This window comes from Myotis brandtii, unplaced genomic scaffold (genome assembly GCF_000412655.1).
Source record: "Myotis brandtii unplaced genomic scaffold, ASM41265v1 scaffold125, whole genome shotgun sequence".
Taxonomy (NCBI): Eukaryota; Metazoa; Chordata; class Mammalia; order Chiroptera; family Vespertilionidae; genus Myotis; species Myotis brandtii.
The window spans coordinates 13526243-13550335 of record NW_005354385.1 but is presented as its reverse complement, the minus strand read 5'-3'; the positions used below and the strand labels follow the sequence as shown (position 1 = coordinate 13550335).

Here is a 24093-nt window from a genome sequence, read left to right as displayed (position 1 = left end):
TTAACACATTGCGTACCGCATAGAAATCTCTAAGACATACGCCAGGGACCGCACGTTTTTGGGCAAACTGCACGTTATTTAAATCATCATAATGCACTTTAGGTGTTGTTTTTCAATAATTATAACATTTTTATTTACAAAAACAATTAAACAATTAAAGTTCCTAGTACTTTTTTAACGTATGGTACTGCGTAAAACATTTTCCTCTATGAAGAGGGACCAAACAAAATTTACATAAGTATCTAGATTCGCTCCTTTTTCCATGGGCGTGAAAAACGAGAACACTCGTGAGCGGTCCTTAACAGATGGCGTGCGAAACACGAGAAAACTCCTGAGCGGTACGAAATGTGTTAAGCTGAATGCTCTTTTAAATGATATCTGTAAAGTCCATTTATTTGGCAAAGTAATAGCTAAAATTCATGTCATTGAATTTCAGAAATGCGGACTGCCTCACGCTCACATATTATTGATATTAGATAGTGAGTCCAAATTACGTTCCTTTAATTCCCTTTCAATGTGCACGAATTTCATGCACCGGGCTACTAGTATTATAATAAATGAATAATGTTGAAAATGAATTCATTAGCTTAGATAAATTAACAGATCAACAACTACTTCAAAATGAAGTTTTGAACTATTTCTTAAGCTACTTAATAAAGTACTTTATAAACACAAGCAAACTGTGTAATAATTTAAAAACGAAAACTTTATAGTATAGTAGGGGAAACAGAATAGCAATGGCTCACTGCTCTTTCTACATACTTATGTTATAGAAATTACAGTATTCTAGTCTAATTGTCTATATACCCAATTTCCCTTTAAACTATGACTCCTCAAGGGCAGACTATTTAGTCCTGATATCTCCACAGTATAGCAGAGTATCTGGCACATATTGAGATGCTCAGTAAACATTACTTGAACAAATAAATGACTAAAGTACTTAAAGAAGTATCAGAGAAATAGATATGCTTTCACAAGTGACCTGAAGGAAAGGACAACAGGCACTGCTTATATTCCATAAGGGAAACAGGAACAATGGAGACAAGGTCAGCAGGTGAATAAGACAAAAGGAAGTTAAGTTTGAGAAAATGGATGCAAATGATAGGCAATGTCTGAAGATTTTTCTTTTAAAAAAAGGGGAAGCTTATGCCATCAGAAAAAAACCCTACTAATTTGAGAAGAGAAAATACACAGTATTCAGAAAATAGTAAAAAAAAAAAAATTGGCCAGAAGGCTGTGAGAGGGTAAGTCCAGAGAATATTATGTCAAACTAGAGGCCCAGTGCACGAACTTTGTGCACTCGAGGTTGGGGGGGGGGGAGGGTATCCCTCAGCCCGGCCTGCACTCTCTCCAATCCGGGACATCCCTCTCGCAATTTGGGACTGCTGGCTCCTAACTGCTAACCTGCCTGCCTGCCTGATTGCCCCTAACTGCCCTCCCCTGCCGGCCTGATCACCCCTAACTGCTCTCCTCTGCTGGCCTGATCATCCTTAACCGCCTCTGCCTTGGCCCCCGCCACCGTAGCTTTGTCCAGAAGGAAGGAAGGACGACTGGAAGATGTCTGGTCGACCAGCTCTAATTAGCATATTACCCTTTTATTAGTATAGATTGCAAAATAACCAATAGAATTCAGTTTATTTGCTATGTTTGGAAACTAAAAGAAACAAAAAGTATTTTTTAAATTAAATGCTTTTGTGCAACCTGAAAAGTCCTTTTAAAAGGTCAGATAATTATTGCACTGTCACAGTATTTAAAAAGAAAACCAATTACAGAGCAAGTGCATTCCAGCACTACCAAAGACCCCATATAACAGAAAAATCACTAACAACCGCATTGAAAATGTACAACAGCAATGTCTTGTCAACACTTCTGTACAGAGCACAGACATGACAGCTAAAACAGACAGAAGAGAAGATGCTTTTGACAGCCAGTGTGTGTGAATGATTCTTTGAGTCAGATGGCAGCAACAAGTTACCAACTAAGAGATCTGCATGACAACTAACCATCCATCTGTATCAAACACCATCTGGCCAAGATGACTCTGGCTTCTGTGTATTTGACACTCCTTCCAATTCTAAAGACTAGCAAAACAAGTGGTCTACCAGCATCTAAAGAGGCAAAACAGGTTCTTAGGTACTTGTATTATAATGCACATTGTATTCTTTCTTAGTGTTCAAAAGCAAAAGTTAAAACAATGGTGATCACATATAGTACATATCTTAAATTTATTAAAAATGGCTGGCCATACATACTCTCAACTATCATAAATCAAAAGCTTGTCTTAAGAAATGTCCCTTTGTCAAAAAAAAAAAAAAAGAAAAGAAATGTACCTTTATCTAGGCAAAATTTGAATCTATCTTCAAAACTATGGCAGCATATTCTCCATAATTTTGGACATATAGCTGCATAACTTTTTATAAGTTTCATAAATATTAAAATAGAGTTCTATAAATTAAATTTTTTCTATGCTGACACTGAAAATTCTCATTTTTCATATTTCCCAAAGCACTTATTTCTAGATGAAGAAAAAAAGTCTAGTGTCCTTAATGTCATCTATAATACTCTAAATAGATCAAACATAAGTTATCTCTTCTTAAACATAATCTCTTCTCACCCTCAAGAAATATCTCAACATTCTGAAAAATACCATTGTTTCCTCCAAGTATAAAAAAATAGGAATTTAACAAATGTTGAATGAATTTAAAAAATAGTCTCAATTTAAAAACCTTTTAAGCTGTACCAAGATTAACAAAGAGAACAAAAGCTTTATTGAAGGATTTGCTTGGCTACCACAAATGCTTTCAATAGGGAGCTCCAGAGTTCATGAAGGAAGATAATTAAATATTAATTATCCCAATACATAGCACTTTAGACACAAACTAATTGTCATATCTTCACACTTTGGTAAACTAAACATCAACTTCAATTTTAAATAAATAAAAAAAAAGATTGTATAGGATTAACAACTCAGGATCCTGGTTTACACAGCTCATTCTTCACCCACTCTCTGCTATATTCTCTTATAACTAGGCAGAAGTCCTGCCCTCACCACTGCCAAGATTTATCTAGGCTGGAACTACAATTTAACAAATCAGATTATTAGGTGATGGTGTTGCCATCAATTTCACAGCATGTCAAATGATAAAGTAAGACAAACTATTTTTATTTTATAATTCTGTGTTTTGGTCCTGGTTAATTTACTTAGTCTCTTTGAGCCTTGGTTTCTTTCTCTTTGGAAATGAAAATAATATTTACCTGAAGCACTGAGAGTGCATGTATAAAATATCCGGCACATAATAAGCTCCTTGTAAACATTAATTCCTTTCCTTTAATAATGAGTAAGGTATCTATATAATATCTATTATCATAGCACAGTGATGGCAAACCTATGACACGCGTGTCACCTCTGAACTCATTTTTTTGGTTGATTTTTCTTTGTTAAATGGCATTTAAATATATAAAATAAATATCAAAAATATAAATCTTTGTTTTACTATGGTTGAAAATATAAAAAAATTTCTATATGTGACACGGCACCAGAGTTAAGTTAGGGTTTTTCAAAATGCTGACACGCCGAGCTCAAAAGGTTCGCCATCACTGTCATAGCCTATAGTACACACATCCATTAACTAAAGCTCTGATTACCAATGAATACTGGCAATTTGTCACCAGACTACCACACAACCACCCTATGCTCTAAGCCCGTTTTTTTCAGTCTTTCTTCTAGATCATTGTAACCTATAACTCAGAAGTTTCTTTTTGAGAAATCAGAGTGGTATCTCCATTGAATCAAAAACATTCTGTCAAGCAAAAACTCTGGTTGTTCAAAGCTTACAAAGAAGGTTCATAAAGCTTATAAAAATAGGCTAAAATGATTAAGGAATAATTAATGGCTGTTAATAATACAAAAATAGCATGTTTATTGAAAAAAATGCAAACAACAAAATGTCCACCATCACCACCACAACAAAAAGCCAGATATGTACAAAGTAAAAAGTGGCAGCCTCTTCCTTTTATTTGCTTTCCATTCCTCCTCAGAAGCAATTACTACTGACATTTTGGTATGTACCCTTTCAGAACTTCTGTGTACATGTATGTATATATCACTTTTAAAAAATGCAAATTGTTCTGTAATCAAATTTTTCAACACCTCATTATCCTCATATGATCATTTCACTGAATACTTACTATGCAACAAAATCAGAGAGCTATATATTCTTTATATCTCATTTATTCCTTACACTAATCTTCTGAGGAGGTTACAGATGAGAAAACGGAGGCACAAAGAGGTATAAAATAACATGCCCAAAGTTTCTAAGTAGGTAGTAGAGATGGGATTTGAATCTAGGTTTGCCTGATCAAGCCCCTAAATAACCACTATGGCATATCATGTGAGTATATCTAGCTCTACTGAGGTCCTCTGTTTGCTATATACTTTTCCCTTAGACCAGCGGTTCTCAACCTGTGGGTCGTGACCCCTTTGGGGGTCGAACGACCCTTTCACAGGAGTCGCTTAAGACCATCGGAAAACACATAAATAATTACATATTGTTTTTGTGATTAATCACTATGCTTTAATTATGTTCAATTTGTAACAATGAAAATACATCCTGCATATCAGATATTTACATTATGATTCATAACAGTAGCAAAATTACAGTTATGAAGTAGCAACGAAAATAATTTTATGGTTGGGGGTCACCACAACATGAGGAACTGTATTAAAGGGTCACGGCATTAGGAAGGTTGAGAACCACTGCCTTAGACAATCTCATCCCCAGTGGCTGGTTATATGCAAGACTCAAATTTCTTCTTCTAGTCCAGACTTCTCCTCTGGCCTCCAGATCTATGTGGCCAAGTGCTACTAGAAAAGCATTTCAAATTTTACTTATTCAAAATTAATGATTACCTTCCCTCAAACCACCTCACTGTTCCCCCACCCCACCCTGCTGCCTGTAAAATTAGGTCCTTTGCTAGTATTCCTTCTTTCAGTATCTGGCAACACTGTCTATCCAGAAAGCTATAACTATACTTGACATCTATACTTGTTCTATAGCCAATCCATTACTGTCAATTTTAATCTTAAATATTTTCCAATCTATCCCTTTTTTCACCTTCAATGTAGCCATCACAGTTCAAGCCATCACAACTTTAATAAACTACTGCAATGGCCTACCTATTCTCCTTAAATCTATCAGTCAATACATTCTCTTTACACTAGTTACTGTGTTCTTTGCAAAATGCAAATCTAACCATAATACCAAATCTCCCCCTCCCATCCCCAAATCTTAAATGGTTTCCTACTGCTCTTAGAATAAAGAACCAAAAGTTCTCAATATGGCCTCTAACCCTCTACATAGTCTTGCCCCTGGCTCTTCTCACTGCACTATTTCCCTTATATTTTCAGTTCTTTTAGGCCAATGGGTCTTTATAACACAGGTCCTTATACCCAGAAAGCAACACCCTCCTCAACCCAGCCCTTTCAAAAATCACTTCATAAAGATTATCTTCTCGGACCTCTTAGATTAGGTGAAGTAGACAATCTAATAACAGTTTCTTCCTGATACTTATCAGACTTTGAAACTTTACATTTCTGAGATTGACTAGTCTCTGCTTTGCTAGACTGTGCCATCATTCCACAAAGCAGGGAGCGTGTCTGCTTATCATTGCAGACTCAATACTTACAGCAGTTTCTGTTATATTAAGTAAGGTGCTCAAAATAGTTTTGAATAAATATCAGAATTTTAATTTTTCTAATTATTAGTGGATCTTCTTGAACCTAGCATAACTGTCTAAAAGTTTTGACAGGACATATTTCTGGAAATAAAAACCTGGAACAAAGGATACATTTTAAATTCTGATAGGTGCAAATGAGTCTATGGCAAAGTACTAACAGTACAATAGAAGAAGTGAGGCTTTGATTAGAAACAGCCAGAAGCACCCTTATTCTAGTATCAGTAGTTTCAGTAGAAAAAACATATAGAATGAACTGCTCTGTTCCCACCAATACTTTACACAGAGAAATATGTTTTTTGGGAACACAGAAAGGAATAAAAGGGTGGTAAACAATGAGATAATTTACATCTTAAGTAAAAGTAAAGGCATTAAAAAAATAAAATAGTACCTACAATAAAGGCATTTTATGCTTTCATGCAATCCTTTTAAAACACGTTTTACAAACTTTAGAGGTAACATAAGCCTTCTGGCCAAGATAACATTTCAGATGGGCCAAGACCAGCTCTAGAGAAAAATAATCTGACAAGATAGTCCTTAAGAATTTACATTTATTGTCAGAAAAACAGTATTGGATCTGTAATTTAAGATAAAAAGAGCATAGTCAAATTTAGTCTTATTTGAGGTCTTTACCTTAGACCAGTGGTCGGCAAACTGCGGCTCGTGAGCCACACGTGGCTCTTTGGCCCCTTGAGTGTGGCTCTTCCACAAAATACCACGTGCAGGCGCGCACGTACAGTGTGATTGAAACTTCGTGGCCAATGCGCAGAAGTCGGTATTTTGTGGAAGAGCCACACTCAAGGGGCCAAAGAGCCGCATGTGGCTCGCGAGCCGCAGTTTGCCGACCACTGTGAACTCACTGGTTAGTATCTTTCACCTTTCTTATCAGTACAAAGAAAAATCAATTTACAGCACAGCACCTGAACTATCTTAGAATTATGATTTCTTTCTTTCTATAAGACGTTGATTTTTCTCTTTTAATCAAGAACTGGGCAGGAAGAGACAAATTCACTTTATTCTATATTTTTCTTCTTAACAAGGAGAGTTATATTTTCTGATTGCATAATACAAAGGATCCTGGAACAAGCAGATCAGTTATAGAAAGTTTTCTGTAACGTAATCATATGTGAATATGGTAATCTGACTTTTAAATGGCAGTGTTAAAATTTTCAGATGTTTTTATTACGTTATTACTGATTCTTCTCTTAGAAAGTTGGTTAAAAAATAGAAGGTACTTAACTCTTTATTAAATATATTTGTTTTCTACCATAGAACAGTGGCAGAAATGGACAAGTGAGTAACTTAATAAAACTTACTACATATTTAATTCCACATTATGGAATCCTGTGATATTGGAAACTCTCCGGGCAAATTTAGCTTAGTCAGCCATAAGATGTGTGGCAAAACTGCTATTTCCCCATATACATTCTCATTCTCTTTTTTAGTAATATAAACTATTATCTTGGCATATGGTCATCCAGCTAGGGAATATATTTACCAGCCTTCCCCCCTACGAGGTGTGACCACGTAACTAGGTGCTAACTAACAGCATGTGAACAGAAGTAACCTGTACAAATTCTGGACCATCTCTTTCTTTCTCACCCCCTGACCCCCAAGCACACTGGCAGGTAATAGTAACATATAGAGCAGCCACTGTGATTCCAGAGACACAAACCACATTTTAAGGATTCTCAACCTGCCTACCAGCCCTGGTTACTCAACTCTGAATTGTTATCTGAGCAAGAAATAAACTTCATATTTTCTTTATTGATTAAGGTATTACATATGTGTCCTTATTCCCCCATTCCCCCCCCCCCCCACCCCCCCGCGCCCCCTTGTGTCTGCGTCCATTGGTTAGGCTTATATGCATGCATACAAGTCCTTTGGTTGATCTCTCCCCCTTACCCCCACTCTCCCCTATCTTCCCTCTGAGGTTTGATGGTCTGATCGATGCTTCTCTGTCCCTGGATCTGTATTTGTTCATCAGTTTATGCTGTTCATTATATTCCACAAATGAGTGAGATCACGTGATATTTATCTTTCTCTGACTGACTTATTTCACTTAGCATAATGCTCTCCAGGTCCATCCATGCTGTTGCAATGGTAGGAGTTCCTTCCGTTTTACAGCAGCGTAGTATTCCATTGTGTAGATACACCAAACTTCTATCTGATTTAGCCACAATATTTCTTGGTCTCTCCGTAACAACAGCTTATCCTCTACAATAACTAATTCAGAGGCCAAGCCAACTCTATCACTGCCCTATGTAATAGTCTCTTCTCTTATTCTGTAAGTGTATTAGAATTGTCTATGTCAGGAGCTATTGTGATTTAAACATTCCTCTTTTTTGTAAATCAGAAAACCTCTTAGTGCAGATACATATGAATGCTTACACAAAGAAAAAAGAAGAATAAGCAATATTAGACAGTGAACCCTTTAAGTCAGCGGTTCTCAACCTGTGGGTCGCAACCCCTTTGGCGGTCGAATGACCCTTTCACAGGGGACGCCTAAGACCATCCTGCATATCAGATATTTACATTACGATTCATAACAGTAGCAACATTACAGTTATGAAGTAGCAACGAAAATAATTTTATGGTTGGGTCACAACATGAGGAACTGTATTTAAAGGGCCAGAAGGCTGAGAACCACTGCTTTAAGTGCATGCTCTATGTTTTATTTATTTTTGAATCCCAGGCATTTATTATGTGCCTGGCACATCCTAAATTGTTTGTAGGACGAATGAAAGAAATATTAACAGCTTTATATTCTACCCTTTTTTGGTAAGAGATGTATAGATCACAAAATAAGAATTCATCCAAGAAAAGAGGAGACTATATTAGGGTCATAGCAAGAGGAAGAAAACAGTTTGAAAGCCTGAAATGGGCTATGATTTATCCAGGTTATTATAGTGAATATGAAGTTTAGAGTCACATAAACCTAGTTTCGGTATAGATTCTGCCACTTAGGTTGAAAAACTAACTTTATTGAGTATCAGTTTCATCTGAAAATGGGCTCACAATGCTGACATTGTAGGGCTAAGAGGATTTACATATAAATTTAAAGTATGTAACAATTTACTAGACACTTAGATAGGAGGTTCTAAGACAAACAATTTAAAGGCATAGTGGCAGGACTGCCTAGGCACAACAATGGAAAATCTGGTATAGAAAAGAGAAAAACAGTATTTAGGGGTCAGGGAATGTAAATATACTTGATGATCAATAGTAGTATGAGGGATCATCCTTTAAAACTTGTGAGGTAATTTAGGATACATAAAAAGGCAACTTATAAAACTCTTCACTCCTTTGAAATGGTGTAAGTGAGAAAAAAGAATGGATATATAAGTTCAGGTCTGACATCAATTTAATGTGCCATCCAAATGGAAATGAGATATATGAGTCTAGAGCTCAGAGGGCAGGTCTGGAGTAAGATAAATGTGGGAGTCATTCTTATAGGTATCTGAAGCCACAGGAAAAGATGCGATAGCTTATATAAGACTATAAAGTAAAAAGCACATAAGGGGAGGTAAGGGTAAGCGGGGTCACACGGGCTCGCCTTGCGCGTTCTGACCCGGCCCTTCGGGGGGCGCTCCGGGGCGATTCCCCCTCGGAGGGGCTCGGCCTGCGGGGTCCCCACAGCAGCTGCGAGCGGGCGGGTCGGCCTCCTCCCCTTTACAAAAGCCTCCAACTCAATCACCTTTTGTGCCCTTCCCTCAGAAGGAAAAGCATCTCCATCCTTCGCATCGCTGACTTCGGCCTCAGGGTGCCCTGTCCCCAGCAGCCTGGCACTTCCGTCGGTCCCGGTGCGCCCTCCGTGGAATTGTTCCCACCAGGGGTGTCCGTTATTGCAGTTTGATGACTAATGCCTGCTGCCTAAAGATTGAAGGTCTGAGGCAAGACTTCCCATTACTACTTAATCAAGAGGAACTGAGTTTGAAACATACTCTCTTAAAGAGACTTTGGGAGCAAGAAGTGTTCAGGCAGGTTCCTCTGTCAGACTCAGAGGATGCTGGCCATTGATCTTTCTCCTTATGACTTTTTCTGTCTTCATGAAGAGAAGTCCAAGGGGGAAAAGATTATCACTGGATGCCTGACACATTATTCTCAGCTCTGCTTGCTCAGAACTCTGCCAGGTGAGGAGGGAGACACAGAAAGGGAAGAATGGGTGCAGGATTGCTGACATCTTGGTCACAGGACTTGGTGACCTTTGAGGAAGTGGCAGTGGACTTCTCCCAGGAGGAGTGGGCACTCCTGAACTCTGCTTAGAAAATCCTGTACAGAGATGTGATGATGGAGAACTTTAGGAACCTGGCCTCCGTGGCAGGATATCTCTGCAAATACAGTCTGATCACTGAAGTGGGACAGGAAGCACTGAGGCCAGGGAAGAGAAGAATTCTCCAAGGGGCCTGTTTAGTTTCAGGCTGGGCTACTCAACTTAAATCAAAACATGCAATTCCTATGCAGAATGTTCCTGAGGAAAAAACTTCTAATGGCATAAAAACGGACAAGTGCAAAACCCTGTTGGAGATAAACTCTGCGAATGCAGTGACTATGGACAAAGACCTTCCCTTAGGGTGCACAAAATCTCATGTACTGAGGAGGGAAGCTCAAAATGTGATAAACATGGGAAGGTTTTTACTGGCCCCTTGTCCCTTCAGAAATGTGCGAGACTTCACACTGCAGAGAAACCTATGAATGTAGTGACTGGGAAAATACTCATTTTTCACCCTTCCCTTAAGAAACATGTGAGATCACACAGTGGAGAGAAGCCTTATGAATGTAATCATTGTGGAAAATTCTTCAGCCAGAGCTCTCATCTTAATGTGCACAAAAGAACTCACACTGGAGAGAAACCCTATGACTGTAAGGAATGTGGCAAGGCTTTCACTGTTCCTTTCTCCCTCCAAAAACATATGAGAACCCACACTGGAGAGAAGCCCTATGAATGCAGCGACTGTGGGAAAGCCTTTATTGATCAGTCATCCCTTAAGAAACATCGACGCTCTCACACTGGAGAGAAACCTTATGAGTGTGATCAATGTGGAAAATCCTTCAGCTCGGGCTCTTATCTTATTGTGCACAAGAGAATGCACACTGGAGAGAAAACCTATGAATGTAGAGAATGTGGGAAGGCCTTTAGGAATTCCTCTTGCCTGCGGGTACATGTGAGAACTCACACAGGAGAAAAGCCCTATAAATGTATTCATTGTGGAAAAGCATTTAGCACCAGCACTAACCTTATAATGCACAAGCAAATACATATTGGGCAAAAACTTTAAGAATGAAATGACTACAGGCTAGCTGTAAGTGGTCCTTTACACCTCATTCCTTAATCTAGAACTCACACTGGAGAGAAACCTCATTGTGACCAATGGTGAAAGCCTTTAGGCACAACTCTCAACTTACCTTATACAGGGAGCAACCTTGAAATAAACTAAAAGGATGGCAGTCATAGGCTACTGATTATACAGCAAGGACATACAATAGTATTTGGCTGTACCAACCCTGGGCTGCTTGTTTCTGGACTTCATGTAACATGAAAAAAAAAAAAAATAAGCTCCAAACTGGATTAAACCACTCTTGTGGGAAGATTCTGTTACAATGGATTTCACTCTCAATTGATAGATCTCATATGTGGCCAGGTTTTATGAATCCTTCTAGTATAGTTGAAAACAATGTATATTCTGTAATTATCAGGTGTAATAGATTTATCTGATAGATAAATTTACTCTGTTTATTAAATCTGTATCATTACAAACCTTAAAAAAAAAAGCACATAAGGCCTTGAAAAACTCTAATATTTAGAGGCCTGGCGATAGAGAAACCTAACAAAAGAGACTGAGGAAGTGGGGCTCAAGAGGGTATGAGAAAAATCAAACATGGTGCTGGAATGTTAAAGAAAATAGTGTTTAAAGGAAGAGGTAATACAAGAGATACAGTCAGTTATGAAATGAAATGAAGTAGCTCAATATGTATGAACATGAAAGACTATCAATTTTAGGCAAATAAATTATAAAAATGAAATCTGTGGTCAAGCAGATTTTTTCAAATCCAGCTTTACTACTAGCTTTACTACGTATTAGTTATGTAGTTATGTGCTTGTGGTCAAGTAATTTCACCTCTCTGCACTTAATTTTCCTCATCTGAAAAATGAAAATATTTCCTTATAAGATTTGTGTGATGATTAAATTTGATGATTGTAAAGCACTCTGACAAACAAAGGCCTCACTAAATCTTAGTGATGATGACAATGAAGATAAAAATATTTAAAAAAACTTAAAACCTTTTTCAGATTGGCATGAACCTATTTTTGATAAAACATGATTCACATATTCTAGAAGGATTTATATCAATTTACTAACAATGGTTACCCCTGAGGAGTGAGAAAGAGGACCATTACTTTATATTCTGTATATCTTGAATTATTTGCATTTTTATCAATAAGCATGTGCTGCTTTTATAATATTATTTTAAAAATCACTTACCTGCCTTGTCTTTGTCTCCCTTATTAATTTGAAATACTCAAATGCATCTGCTTGATAGAATATTCTTGAATGAATGTAGCACATTGACTTCTCAAAGAGGGGCCTCACAGTCTTAAATTGCAGTGAACTAGAAGAAACACTGTGACAAGGACTGGCTTGGTGTGTGAACAGCTAAATGGTAAAAGCCTGTTCAAACTAATGAATGACAGATGGACAGCAATAAAACAGCTAGTAAGGAAATCTAGATTACACCAATTCTATTTTTTTGTAATAGATTTTTTAAAGGTTGTGGTAAAATATATACAACATAAAATTTGCCATTGTAACCAGTTCTAAGTGTACAGTTCTGTGGCATTAAATATACCCACATTGTTGTGCAACCATCACCACTATCCATCTCCATAACTTTTTCATCTTTCCCAAATGAAATTCTGTACCTGTTAAACACTAACTCTCCATTCTCCTCCCCCAGGCTCTAAAAACCACCCTATTTCTGTCTCTATGAATTAGACTACTCTAGGTATCTCATAAAAGTAGAATCATCTTTTGTTGTGAGTCTTATTTCACTTAACGCAATATCTTAAAGGTTCATCTATGTTGTACCATGTGTCAGATTTCCTTCCTTTAAAGGCTGAATAATATTCCATTGTATGTATATATAGCATTTTGTTCATCCAAACATTTTGTTAAGACTAGAGGCCAGATGCACGAAATTCATGCAAGGGGCTTGGCCCTCAAAGCCGCGGCAGCTTGCCTTGGCCCTTGCAGCCCAGGCTTCGTCCGGAAGGTAGTCGGGAATGACGTCCAGAAGGTCGTTCGGCTGTCCGGTCTAACTAGCATATTATGCTTTTATTATTATAGATGGTATTACCTTGACTGATTTTGTATGTTAACCATCTTGCATTTCAGGAATAAATCTGATTTGGTCAAGGTGTGTAATGTTTGTAATATATGCTGCTGAATTAGATTTGCTAGTATTTTGTTGAGGATTTTTACATTGACATCTGTAAAGGATATTAGTTTAGTTCTCTTGTACTGTTTTTATCTGGCTTTGGTATCAGGGTAATGCTGGCCTCAAAGAATGAGTTAGAAAGTGTTCTATCCTAATCAATTTTTTTTGGAGAATTTAAAAAGGATTGGTGTTAATTCTTATTTGAAGGTTTGGTAGAATTCATCAGTGAAGCATCTGGGTCCTGGACTTTCTTTGTTGGGAATTTTTTGATTACTGTTTCAATCTCTTAGATTTTTTATTTTTCATGATTTAGTCTTGGTAGCTTGAATGTTTTTAGCCATTTGTCTATTTGATCAAGGTTATCCAATTTGCTGGTATGCAACTTTTCCAAGGTTGTCCTGTTGCTTTTCTTATTCTCTTTCTCCTTGGTACCTCTTTCTCCTGTCACTTCAAATATCATCTCTATAAAGACAACTTCCAAAGTTGTATTTCCAACTGGTACCTTATTCCAAAGATCCATATTTCAAATGCCTGCTGATCATCTTCCCCTGGCTCCTGATCCAACATGTGAACTCAAAATATCCAAGCCAAATAAAATAATTTCCTATACTAAAATCAGCATTCTCTACTTATGTGGCTGCATCCATCTTCCATTCATCCAGGCTAAAAATCTTGAAAGTGCTCAAAATGGTATTTAAAACTTAGGTCTGACTTCAGAGCCTTTGATCTTATCTTCATACTAGTGACCCAGTGTGCGAAGTCACACGAGACCCAGACCCGCGGGGAATTGCGTGAGACCTGGGACCCCAAACCCTGTTGCGCTGTGGGACTTCCCCAAGTCCCGCCGTGCCGCGAGACCCAGAGTAAAGTCCCACTGTGCTGCGGGACCCAGAGTCAAGTTTCGGCCTGCCCGTGTGTGCCTCGCTGCGCACGCAACTCCGCCCACCCATGCGCACCTCACAGCGTGCACACGGTCCCACCCACCCGTGCACATCTTGCCACGCACTCAGCCCCGCCCACCCACGCGTGCCTCATCACACACGCAGCCCTGCCCACCCACGTGCACCTTGCCACGCACACAGCTTCCTGGTGACCTGTCTTTGGTCGTTACGGCGTTAGGGCCACTGGGTTTTTATAATATAGACTAGAGGCCTGATGCACAAAATTCGTGCAAGAGTAGGCCTTCCTTCCCCCAGCTGCCGGCACTGGCTTCCCTCTGGCATCCGGGACCCGGGCTTCCCCCTGGCTGTCGGCAGGCACCCGGAACCCAGGCTTCCCTCACAGCCCCAGCTTCATCCGGAAGGTCGTCCGGAAGAATGTCCAGTCTAATTAGCATATTACACTTTTATTATTATAGATAGAAGTTTGAGAACTTGTTACTAAGGACTATAAGTGAGAAATAACTAGCTTGCTTTACTTTAAATTTCAATGTCATTTCTGGGAGTAGATACATGAGGAGAAGTTAGTGATTTACATTTGGTACTTTTGATTCTGTAAGTTCAAAAACAATAAATGTTTCATAAAATAAAATCCCAAGAAATGTCAAAAGGAAGTATAAGTGTCTTCACACATGTTTTAGAAAAAGTTAAAAATAAATGAGATTTAAAGTATAAAACCCAATGTCAGAACTCTTATTTCTTTGTGTTACAGGCATACTTTGTTTTATTGCACTTTGCTTTGTTGTGCTTCATAGATATTTCCTTTTCATCAGCACTGAGCCAAGACTCTCTACCAGCGAAAAGATTATGACTTGCTGAAGGTTCAGATGAATTTACTGAATAAATCTGATGTACGACACTGCGTAAGTTTAAGGTATATAGCACGTTATTTTGATATATGTATCCTATATAATAAAGAACTAATATGCAAATGGTCATCACATCCTCACACCATCACGCAGTAACGGCTCAGACACTCAACACTGGGGAGAGAGGAATGGGGACCAGCCAGGCACAAATGAGCTTGCAAGAGAGGAATGGGGACCAGCCAGGCTGCGGCCCAGGAGAGGGACAAGGCGCCTGCCCTGCGGTCCTGGGCGCCAGTGGCTATGCCTGCGGCCCGGGAGAGGGACAAGCCACCCGTCCCACGGTCCTGGGCACCAGCGCCTGCGGCCCAGGAGAGGGACAAGCCCCTGCCTCACGGTCCCAGGTGCCTGTGGCTATGGCACAGGCGAAGCCGCCCGCCCACGGTCCCCTGCAGCTGTGGCCGGCACGGGAGAAGCCGGCTCGGGTCCTGGGTGCCTGCAGTCAGCCAGAGAGAGAAAAGCCCAGGTCCTGAGTGCCTGCAACTGGCCGGAGGAGGGAATCCTGGGTCCCGGGTGCAGAGCGAGACAGAGGCGGTTAGGGGCAATCAGGCCAGCAGGGGAGCAGTTAGGGGCGATCAGGCAGGCAGGCAAGAGGTTAGGAGCCAGCGGTCCCGGATTGCGAGAGGCAATCAGACATCCCCTGAGGGGTCCCGGATTGGAGAGGGTGCAGGCTGGGCTGAGGAACCTCCCCCCAACCCCGTGCACGAATTTTGTGCACAGGGCCTCTACTATATTATAATATAATAAACATTGTAGTGTTATCACATTACATAATTATAGTAAAATGTTATTGTCTATATTCATTTTATTGTTCATTAGATCTCTGTCTTATTTACTACTTGTTTGTACCCTTATTTGCCACATGTTTGTACCTTAAACACCATCAATCTTATTTCCCTCCCCCACGCCATCCCCTGGTTACCACCATTTAAATGTTTTTTATAAGTCTGACTTTTTAGATTTTTCATATAAGTGATACATGATAACCCTTCTAATTTCTGGCCACCACCACCTCCGATATGCAAACTTATTTTCATTTGCAGCTATTTTTTTTCCCTTTTGTTCCCTCCAGTACCCAGAGGAATAGATGTTTCTCCTCTTGTTCATAGTAAATTCCTTAACCTATTCCTGACCAATGGGTTGGCCTCATTTCCTTCCTCTTACCATTTGGTCCTTTAACCATTTCCTTACCCTATACATTCTAATTAAGAAATGTTATCCACATTCAAGGCTATAATGAAACCTGTTATTCTATTTTATTTATTTTTTATATTTTTATTGATTTCAGAGAGGAAGGGAGAGGGAGAGAGAGAATCATCAATGATGAGAGAGAATCATTGATCGGTTGCCTCCTGCACGCCCCCTACTGGGGATGGAGCCCGCAACCCAGGCATATGCCCTTGACCAGAATCGAACCCTTGACCCTTCAGTCCGCAGATCAACGCTCTATCCACTGAGCCAAGCCGGCTAGGGCAAACCTGTTATTCTATACTCTGCATCTACAATCTGCAAATCAGAACTCTACACAGGCTCCTAGATCCGTATTTGCAAACATCTACTAAACACTCCACCTGCATGCCCCATAGGTAACTAAACCTAACAACTAAAACCGCATTAGACATCATATTTCTCTTTCTCCAAATTTGCACTTCTTCTCATTATTGGTTTCAGTTATCAGCACCACCATTAACCCAGTTTCTATTCCAGATATTTGGTTATCATTCTAGAATCCAGGCTGTCACCCTTAGAAGTAGCCTGCATTCAGGTGTCACCTGCTTTCCATTCTTTATCTCCTACATAAATCTTAGATCTCTTTTCCAATTCATTCCTAATACTTAATTTAACTCCTTATTTTGATTGCTTGAAATGGATGTCATTCATTTTTTCTTTTAAAAACAGAAGTATAACATAATTATATATTAAAAGTACATTAAGTTCAACTTGATGGTTGCCACTTACTTTTAAATTCCTGGCTCTTAGAACATTGCTTAGCATTGATATGTTTGTTGAGCTGAATTCCATAGTGTTCTCTATCCTATCTTCTATCCCACAGTCTTTTATATAACTATATACTAGACTTTTCTAAAGCATATATTAATCCTTCAGTAAATTCTGACTGAATAAGAATAAAGTACAAACTACTTAGTCATATTAATCACTGAGCCATAATATACCTTCACAACTTCTTTTAGGAATCATAGGATCACCTTATAGTATACTGTGTATAGAGGTAATTTTACAAAGCTGAAACTTCTGGTAAGTCCTTAAATATTTCACTGAGATAGTCTATTTTTCTGTTATAGTTAAAGATGGAAGACTATTATAAATTAATAACAAATTAGTTCTAGGATATTTAAAAATTTTTACAGTCTTCCTGCTTGCCAAATAACAATGTAAAAATAAAACAAAACATGCCCAGACAGCGTGGCTCAGTGGTTGAGCACTAACCTATGAACAATGAGGTCATGGTTCCATTCCCGATCAGGGCACATGCCTGGGTTGAGGGCTTAATCTTCAGTGTGGGGGATGTAGGAGGCAGCCAATCAATGATTCTCTGTCATCATTGATGTTACTATCTCTCCCTCTCCCTTGATCTCTGAAATCAATAAAAATATATAAAAACAAAACAAAACACAAAACTAAGACAGTGATACTTCTTTCAGTTCGTGATTTTATGTAAAAACTATGAAACTAATATAAAATACTGAATGTCAATTATAATTGAAAAAGAAATTATGAAAGACCATTTGTAATATTTTCTTTATACAATCACCTTTAAATGAACTCTTCCCACAGGTCACATAAAAATCTCAGATTATATCCATTAATATATCCCCATGTTTCAGTACTTATAGTTCTTCAAGACCGTTTCTAACAATATAGTATTTTTTCAATAGCAAAAGACTCTCAAATTCCATTTACCAGGATAAATAACTTTGAAAACCAAAACCATATACCTTTTGCTGTAGTTCTTTTACTGCAGAATCTCTATCCATGCATGCCTGTCGGTAGGCTTCATAAGCTTTATTGAGTTGCTCACCAATGTTTTTATCCATTCCTCTCTGTCCTGTAGCATCACTATAAAGGATGGAGTAAATGACAGGTCTGGAAAATAACCAGAACAATTTATCGCTATTAAGTTAGATAAATCTCACTTTAAAAATGTGTCTTTAAAGAAAGTTCTATATGGTCTATCATGAACATTATAGCATCAAGTACTATAAAGGTTTATAAAGGCATAAAAGTCTCATCTTAAATCCTAATAAGAAATACTTAACTTCTACATTTTTAAAAATATTCTTTACTAATGTTTAAGAGGCAAGCGTGGTTCCAGTTCATAAAGATGCTACTTTGAAAATAGTAAAGTGCAACCTAAAAATGGAGAAATATAAAAGGCCATTTTGTTATTAATACTTTATAGAAATGCATAACAGAATTAACAACATGGGAAGAGATTTCTTTTTACTAAATGGACAGTTACTCCCACTTACAAGGTGATTTCTCACTACACTGAAATTAGAGCAAAATTAAATACACAATAAATGTTTGTGGATGAAGTTCACACTGTTGTTATCACAGAGCAATTAAGATGTGTGAAAATGCTCTTATTTTAGCACAAAATCTAGGGAGAACTGCTGTTGGATTGTGTATTTAAAAAGAAAAATCACGTTCCTTCAAGTACTGCCCCCACTCCATATTAGTTTTCCAACTTCCCTGCTGTTTCTGAACTACAGGTGATTTACTCAGTGGAAGTAATTTGGTTTTATCATCTCAATTTGCATAACATCTCTAACCACATACCTTAGCTCTGAGCAGAGAGCCATCCAATAATTCCTCCTGTCCAGCTGTAAAAACCATACCACAGGACCTTTCTTTTAACCCTCTGAAGGCCACAGAGTAGACAAAGTTCTCTATCAGTTATAGGAGGTATTGGGAGTACCAAATTATTTAGCTTCTTCTTTTTTTAATTTAAATTCTTTGTTTAAAGTATTACATGTCTCCTTTCCCCCCCATTGACTTCTCCCCGGCCGCTCCCACCTCCCCAGCACATGCCCTCCCCCCGCTACTGTCTGTGTCCATTGGTTATGTTTATATGCATGCATACAAGTCCTTTGGTTGATCTCTTACCCCCATCCCCCAGGCCTTCCCTCTGAGGTTTGATGATCTGTTCAATGATTTTATGTCTCTGGATCTATTTTTGTTCATCAGTTTATGTTGTTCATTATATTCCACAAATGAATGAGATCATGTGATGTTTATTTTTCTCCGACTGGCTTATTTTGCTTAGCATAATGCTCTCCCGGTCCATCCATGCTGTTGCAAATCGTAAGAGTTCTTTCTTTTTTACAGTAGTGTAGTATTCCATTGTGTAGATGTACCAGTTTTTTAATCCACTCATCTGCTGATGGGCACTTAGGCAGTTTCCAAATCTTAGCTATTGTAATTTTTGTGATTAATACTTTATAGAAATGGACAACATAGGGGTGCATATATTCTTTCTGATTGGCATTTCTGATTTCTTGGGATATATTCCTAGAAGTGGGAGTACTGGGTCAAATGGGAGTTCCATTTTTAATTTTTTGAGGAAACTCCACACTGTTTTCCACAGTGGCTGCACCAGTCTGCATTCCCACCAGCAGAGTTCCTTTTCCTCCACATCCTTGACAGCACTTGTTATTTGTTGATCTGTTGATGATAGCCATTCTGACAGGTGTGAGCGGTACCTCAATGCTGTTTTGATTTGCATCTCTTGGATGATTAGTGACTCTGAGCATGTTTTCATATGTCTCTTGTCCTTCTGTATGTCCACTTTTGAAAAGTGTCTATTTAAGTCCTTTGCCCATTTTTAGCTTCTTTACAATTGGAAATTCTTCACAATATCAGTTTCTAATCTTTCATAATGTCTTTCATTTTATCTTTGGGTACATAATGCTTTTAATTTAGTATTTTACATTAAGGTATAATTCATATAATATAAAACGCACCATTGTAAAATGTACTTTTTTGTTTTTTAGTGTATTCCCTATGTTGTACAATCATCACCACTATGATTCCAGAACATTTTTGTCACCACATAAAGAAACACTGTACCTATTTGCAGTCCCAATTCTCTCTCCCTCCATCCCTGGCAACCACTGATTGGCTTTCTAATGCTATACATTTGACTATTTTGGACATTTCACATAAATGGAATCATACAATATATGGTCTTTGTGTCTGGCATTTTTCACATGGCATAAAATTTCCAGGGTTTATCCATGCTTTAGCAAGTAATAGTTCTTTATTGCTTTTTATGCCTGAATAATATTCCACTGCAGATATACACATTTTGCTTAGTCGTTCTTCAATTAATGGGCATTTAGGTTGTTTCCATATTTGTGTGAACATGTTTTCAATTCTCTTAGATATATACCAAGGTGAAAAACTGCTGGGTCAGATGGAAATTCTGTTTAACTTCTCAAGGAACTGCCAAAACTGTTTCCAAAGAAGCTGTATCATTTTATATTTCCACTAGCAAAGTACAACAGTTTCAATTTCTTCACATCTTCACCAACCTTTATTGTCCATTTAAAAATTATATGCATCCTAGTGCATATAAAATTATACGTTAAGTGGTACCTCACCATAGCTTTGATTTGCATTTCCCTAAAGATGTTAAGCATTTTTCCACTGTCTACTGGTCATTTGCATATCTTCTTTGGAGAAACGTCTAGTGAAGTCCTTTGACCACTTTTTAACTGGGTTATCTTTCTAATGCTGACTTGTAAGAGTTCTTTATATATTCTGAAAACTAGAGACTTATCATATATATATATATGTATATGTATACATATATTATATCTTATGTATTATCTATACATTATATATGTAATATATACACATATATATGTACATATGTGTATATATATAATTTGTAAATATTTTCTTCCATTGTTTAGATTGCCTTTTCATTTCCTTGACAGTATCCTTTGATATGCAAAGTTTTAAATTTTGATGAAGTTCAATTTATCTATTTTTCTTCTTTTGCTGCTTGTGCTTTTTGTGTCATATCTAAGAAATCACTGCCTAATCCAAGGTCATACAGACTATCACCTATGTTTCCTTTTAATAATTTCATAATTTTAGCTTTAGATCTTTGATCCATATTGAGTTGATCTGTATATGGTGTGAGGTAGATGTCCAGATTCCTTCTTTTGCATGTGGCTATTCAACTGTCCTAGCACTATTTGTTAAAAAGTTCTTCTTTTTCCACTGAATGGCCTTGGCACCTTTGTCAAAAAATGGATGAACATTAATCACAATACTCTTTTAAATACCTAGATAACATTTCAATCTTATTGGACAGTCTTTCATTTTAAGATAATAAATACATTCCTAGGTCAATTTTCAGGCTTAATAAAAACAATTTCAAGGTTTTTATTATGAGGACCATAGTGTCATTACTTTCTGAAGAAATTAAAAGAATGGTAATCTCTTTAAACATTCCACTCAGGAAGTTTGTTTCTACTGCTACCTCTGATAGATGGAAAAGATGAAATACTGTTAGAATAATCAACATTGCCAGGATTTCTGACATGCCATAGACATGATGGAAACACAAGTAATTAGTAGTATTAATACAATGTATCACTTTGAATACTTTATTTATATACTAAATCAATCAAAGGAGGATTTAAGGCAGCTTACACAGGAGATTACAAATAAGCATACAATCAGGAAAAGAAATATATAGGTTAGGTAGCTACAGGGAGTATAATATACTGCATATGCTAATGTAGAAATTAGAGGTTTTAAGTTATTTTATCACTGTCTTAAGAAGCCGCACATGTCAGTACAAATTGTCAATGTAAATCTCATCCATATAGATATTTAAATGTTTTTTTTAAAAATTGATTTTGGAGAGAGAGGAAGGGAGAGGGAGGGAAAGAGAGAGAAACTTTGATTGTTTGCCTCCTGTATGCAGGATGCACCTGGACCAGGGATTGAACCCACAACCTGATTATGTGCCCTGACCGGGAATTGAACCCGAGACCTTTTTGGTACATGGGATGACACTCAATCGAGCCACACTGGCCAAGGCTTCACCTGTATTTTAAAATCTGGGACAAACAAGAGCCCTGAATTGGGAACTCATCTAGTTTCTTGTTTTGTTCTATCACTATCTGACCTCTGACCTTAGTTTAGGGCCACTAAATCTTTTTGTACCCAAGTTCTTTTCTCTCTAATATAAAAAATGTTGGAATCGATTTCTAAGAAACTACTTTGTTCTACAATTCTTGAGTCTGCAAGTCTAAAAATGCATGTCTGTTCCATCAAGAAGGTGCATTCTTGTTTTAAAAATTCAGGTCCTTGAATTAGATCATACAAATGTCACTGAGTCACTGAGTAAATTCCACATGGATGCATTCTATTTCCTGAAATAAGCATGTATGCTGGGTAGATATGATTCAGGTCAATACAACTAAATAAATGATACATTTAATTCCTATCTCACAACCAAGAAGAGAATTGGGTGTTAGATCAGTGACACCGACCAGAGAAAAAGAAATCAGTCTCTGGGACCCAGCTAATTAAATTGGATAGTTTTCAAATATTAACACCTTGAACTTTAAAGCCACTTGTTCCTCTATTTTTTAAAGCATTTATTAAATGTAAATTTTATTTCACAATTTAAGAAGCAGTCACATTTCAAATACATTTTGGCATGTCTCCTGCACAGACTCTAGGGAAACATGCTCAAACCCAATTCTCACTCCCCAAGCCCAGAAAGTCCAAGCTAGAGCAACCTCTGTCTTGGAAACACTCTTCTACTTATGGTTTCACTCTTTTAAATATATTTTTAGGAAAGCCTTCCATAGTAATTTCTTTATTTCTGGGCCTGATTTGCTGGTTTCTTTCCATCACACACTAAGAAAAGTGCTCTCTCTCCCCCAATTCTCCAGAGGCCAGGGTAGTTTCCACCCACTCACCTCCATCAGGAGTTCCTTTTTTCCCCTGGTTGGTTCCCGCCAGAAGGAAAATGGGGGGCAGTAAGTTCCTATTCTGCTTCCCAGGTACAGCACGTGCCACCCAGGAGGAAGTACCAAGATAATCCCTGGGCAGCAAGTTGCTTCCTCCTTCACTGATCCTTGGTTCAATAACGAAACTGTCCTAGGCTAGGAGAGGCAGCCTGTACAAGGGAGATAATTTTATCTTCCCTTGGTAAAGTTGCCCAACTCCAACAAAAGTTTGCCAACTGCTAGGGCCAATTTTTTATTTTAATAAAATACATCCCATTACTATTGAATACAATTATAAAAAAACTAAAGTATTTGCTTGCTTACGACATGTAAAGCACTCTGTCGGGTGCAGCAAGGGGCTTCAGAGATGGCACTACCTTAAGAATTGAATTCCTTTCACAAAGTTTTTTCACCAAGTCATCATGTCCTATTATTCATATTTCCACTGATAAGGCTCCGTGCAATTAAAATACTTGCCTACAGTTACAAATTCTTAGTTCAAAGATTTTCATTCAAACTGCTGCACAGCAGTCTCCCAGAGTGCCATGGTGGATGTTCATTCAATACAACATTTACTGAGTATCAACTACGATCAGAGCTTTGTTGGGCACTACTGATGCAGTAAGAACAAAACAGACATGGAACCTATTCTCATGAAGGCACCACTAGCTGCAACTTAAAACATATATATATATATGACTACTCTGAGATAGCCAAAGGCTATAGCATTTGGAGAGGAAAGTGGTCATATCTATATATCCTATCTAATAAAAGAGAAACATGGTAATTAGCGTACGACCGCTACCCTTCCCATTGGCTAATCAGGGCGATATGCAAATTAACTGCCAGCCCAGATGGCAGCCGGCAGTCAGGCAGCTTGAAGCTAACAGGAAGCTTGCTTGCTTCAGTGACAGAGGAAGCCAACGTTCCCCGCCTGCGGCTGCCGGCCTCTGAGCTTGCAGTTTGAAACATTGTTACAAATATAGAAGCTAAACAAAACCCCAGAAACCAGCTTTCAGCCGGCCGGGATCTCAGAGCTGGAGATGATACAGTGTTTCGATTATAGAACCGAAACAAACCAGATACCTGCTTTCAGCAGCAGAGGCCTTGGCCCAGAAT

The 24093-nt window shown here is 38.1% G+C and overlaps 2 protein-coding genes across 11 annotated transcripts in view; one reads left to right on the top strand and one right to left on the bottom strand.

The window, feature by feature from the left end:
* Window positions 1-24093, bottom strand: part of TANK (TRAF family member-associated NFKB activator) — a 95437-nt gene that overhangs the window by 39314 nt on the left and 32030 nt on the right. For 3 of the 10 annotated variants that reach the window (XM_014534121.1, XM_014534118.1, XM_014534120.1), the window contains exon 2: window positions 17932-18079. In XM_014534121.1, the coding sequence (XP_014389607.1) occupies window positions 17932-18030 (99 nt within the window). In that variant the 5' untranslated portion in view covers window positions 18031-18079. Of the gene's footprint in view, window positions 1-2003; window positions 2109-12218; window positions 12358-17931; window positions 18080-18775; window positions 18863-22944; window positions 22982-24093 lie in introns of those variants that run through there. The other 7 variants (XM_014534119.1, XM_014534116.1, XM_014534123.1 and 4 more) reach the window with 7 other exon arrangements.
* Window positions 9187-11286, top strand: LOC106724929 (zinc finger protein 177-like). Its single transcript, XM_014534126.1, is given in 2 exon segments — window positions 9187-10239; window positions 10395-11286. Coding segments are annotated over 2 exon segments (963 nt in total). The 5' UTR covers window positions 9187-9894; the 3' UTR covers window positions 11013-11286.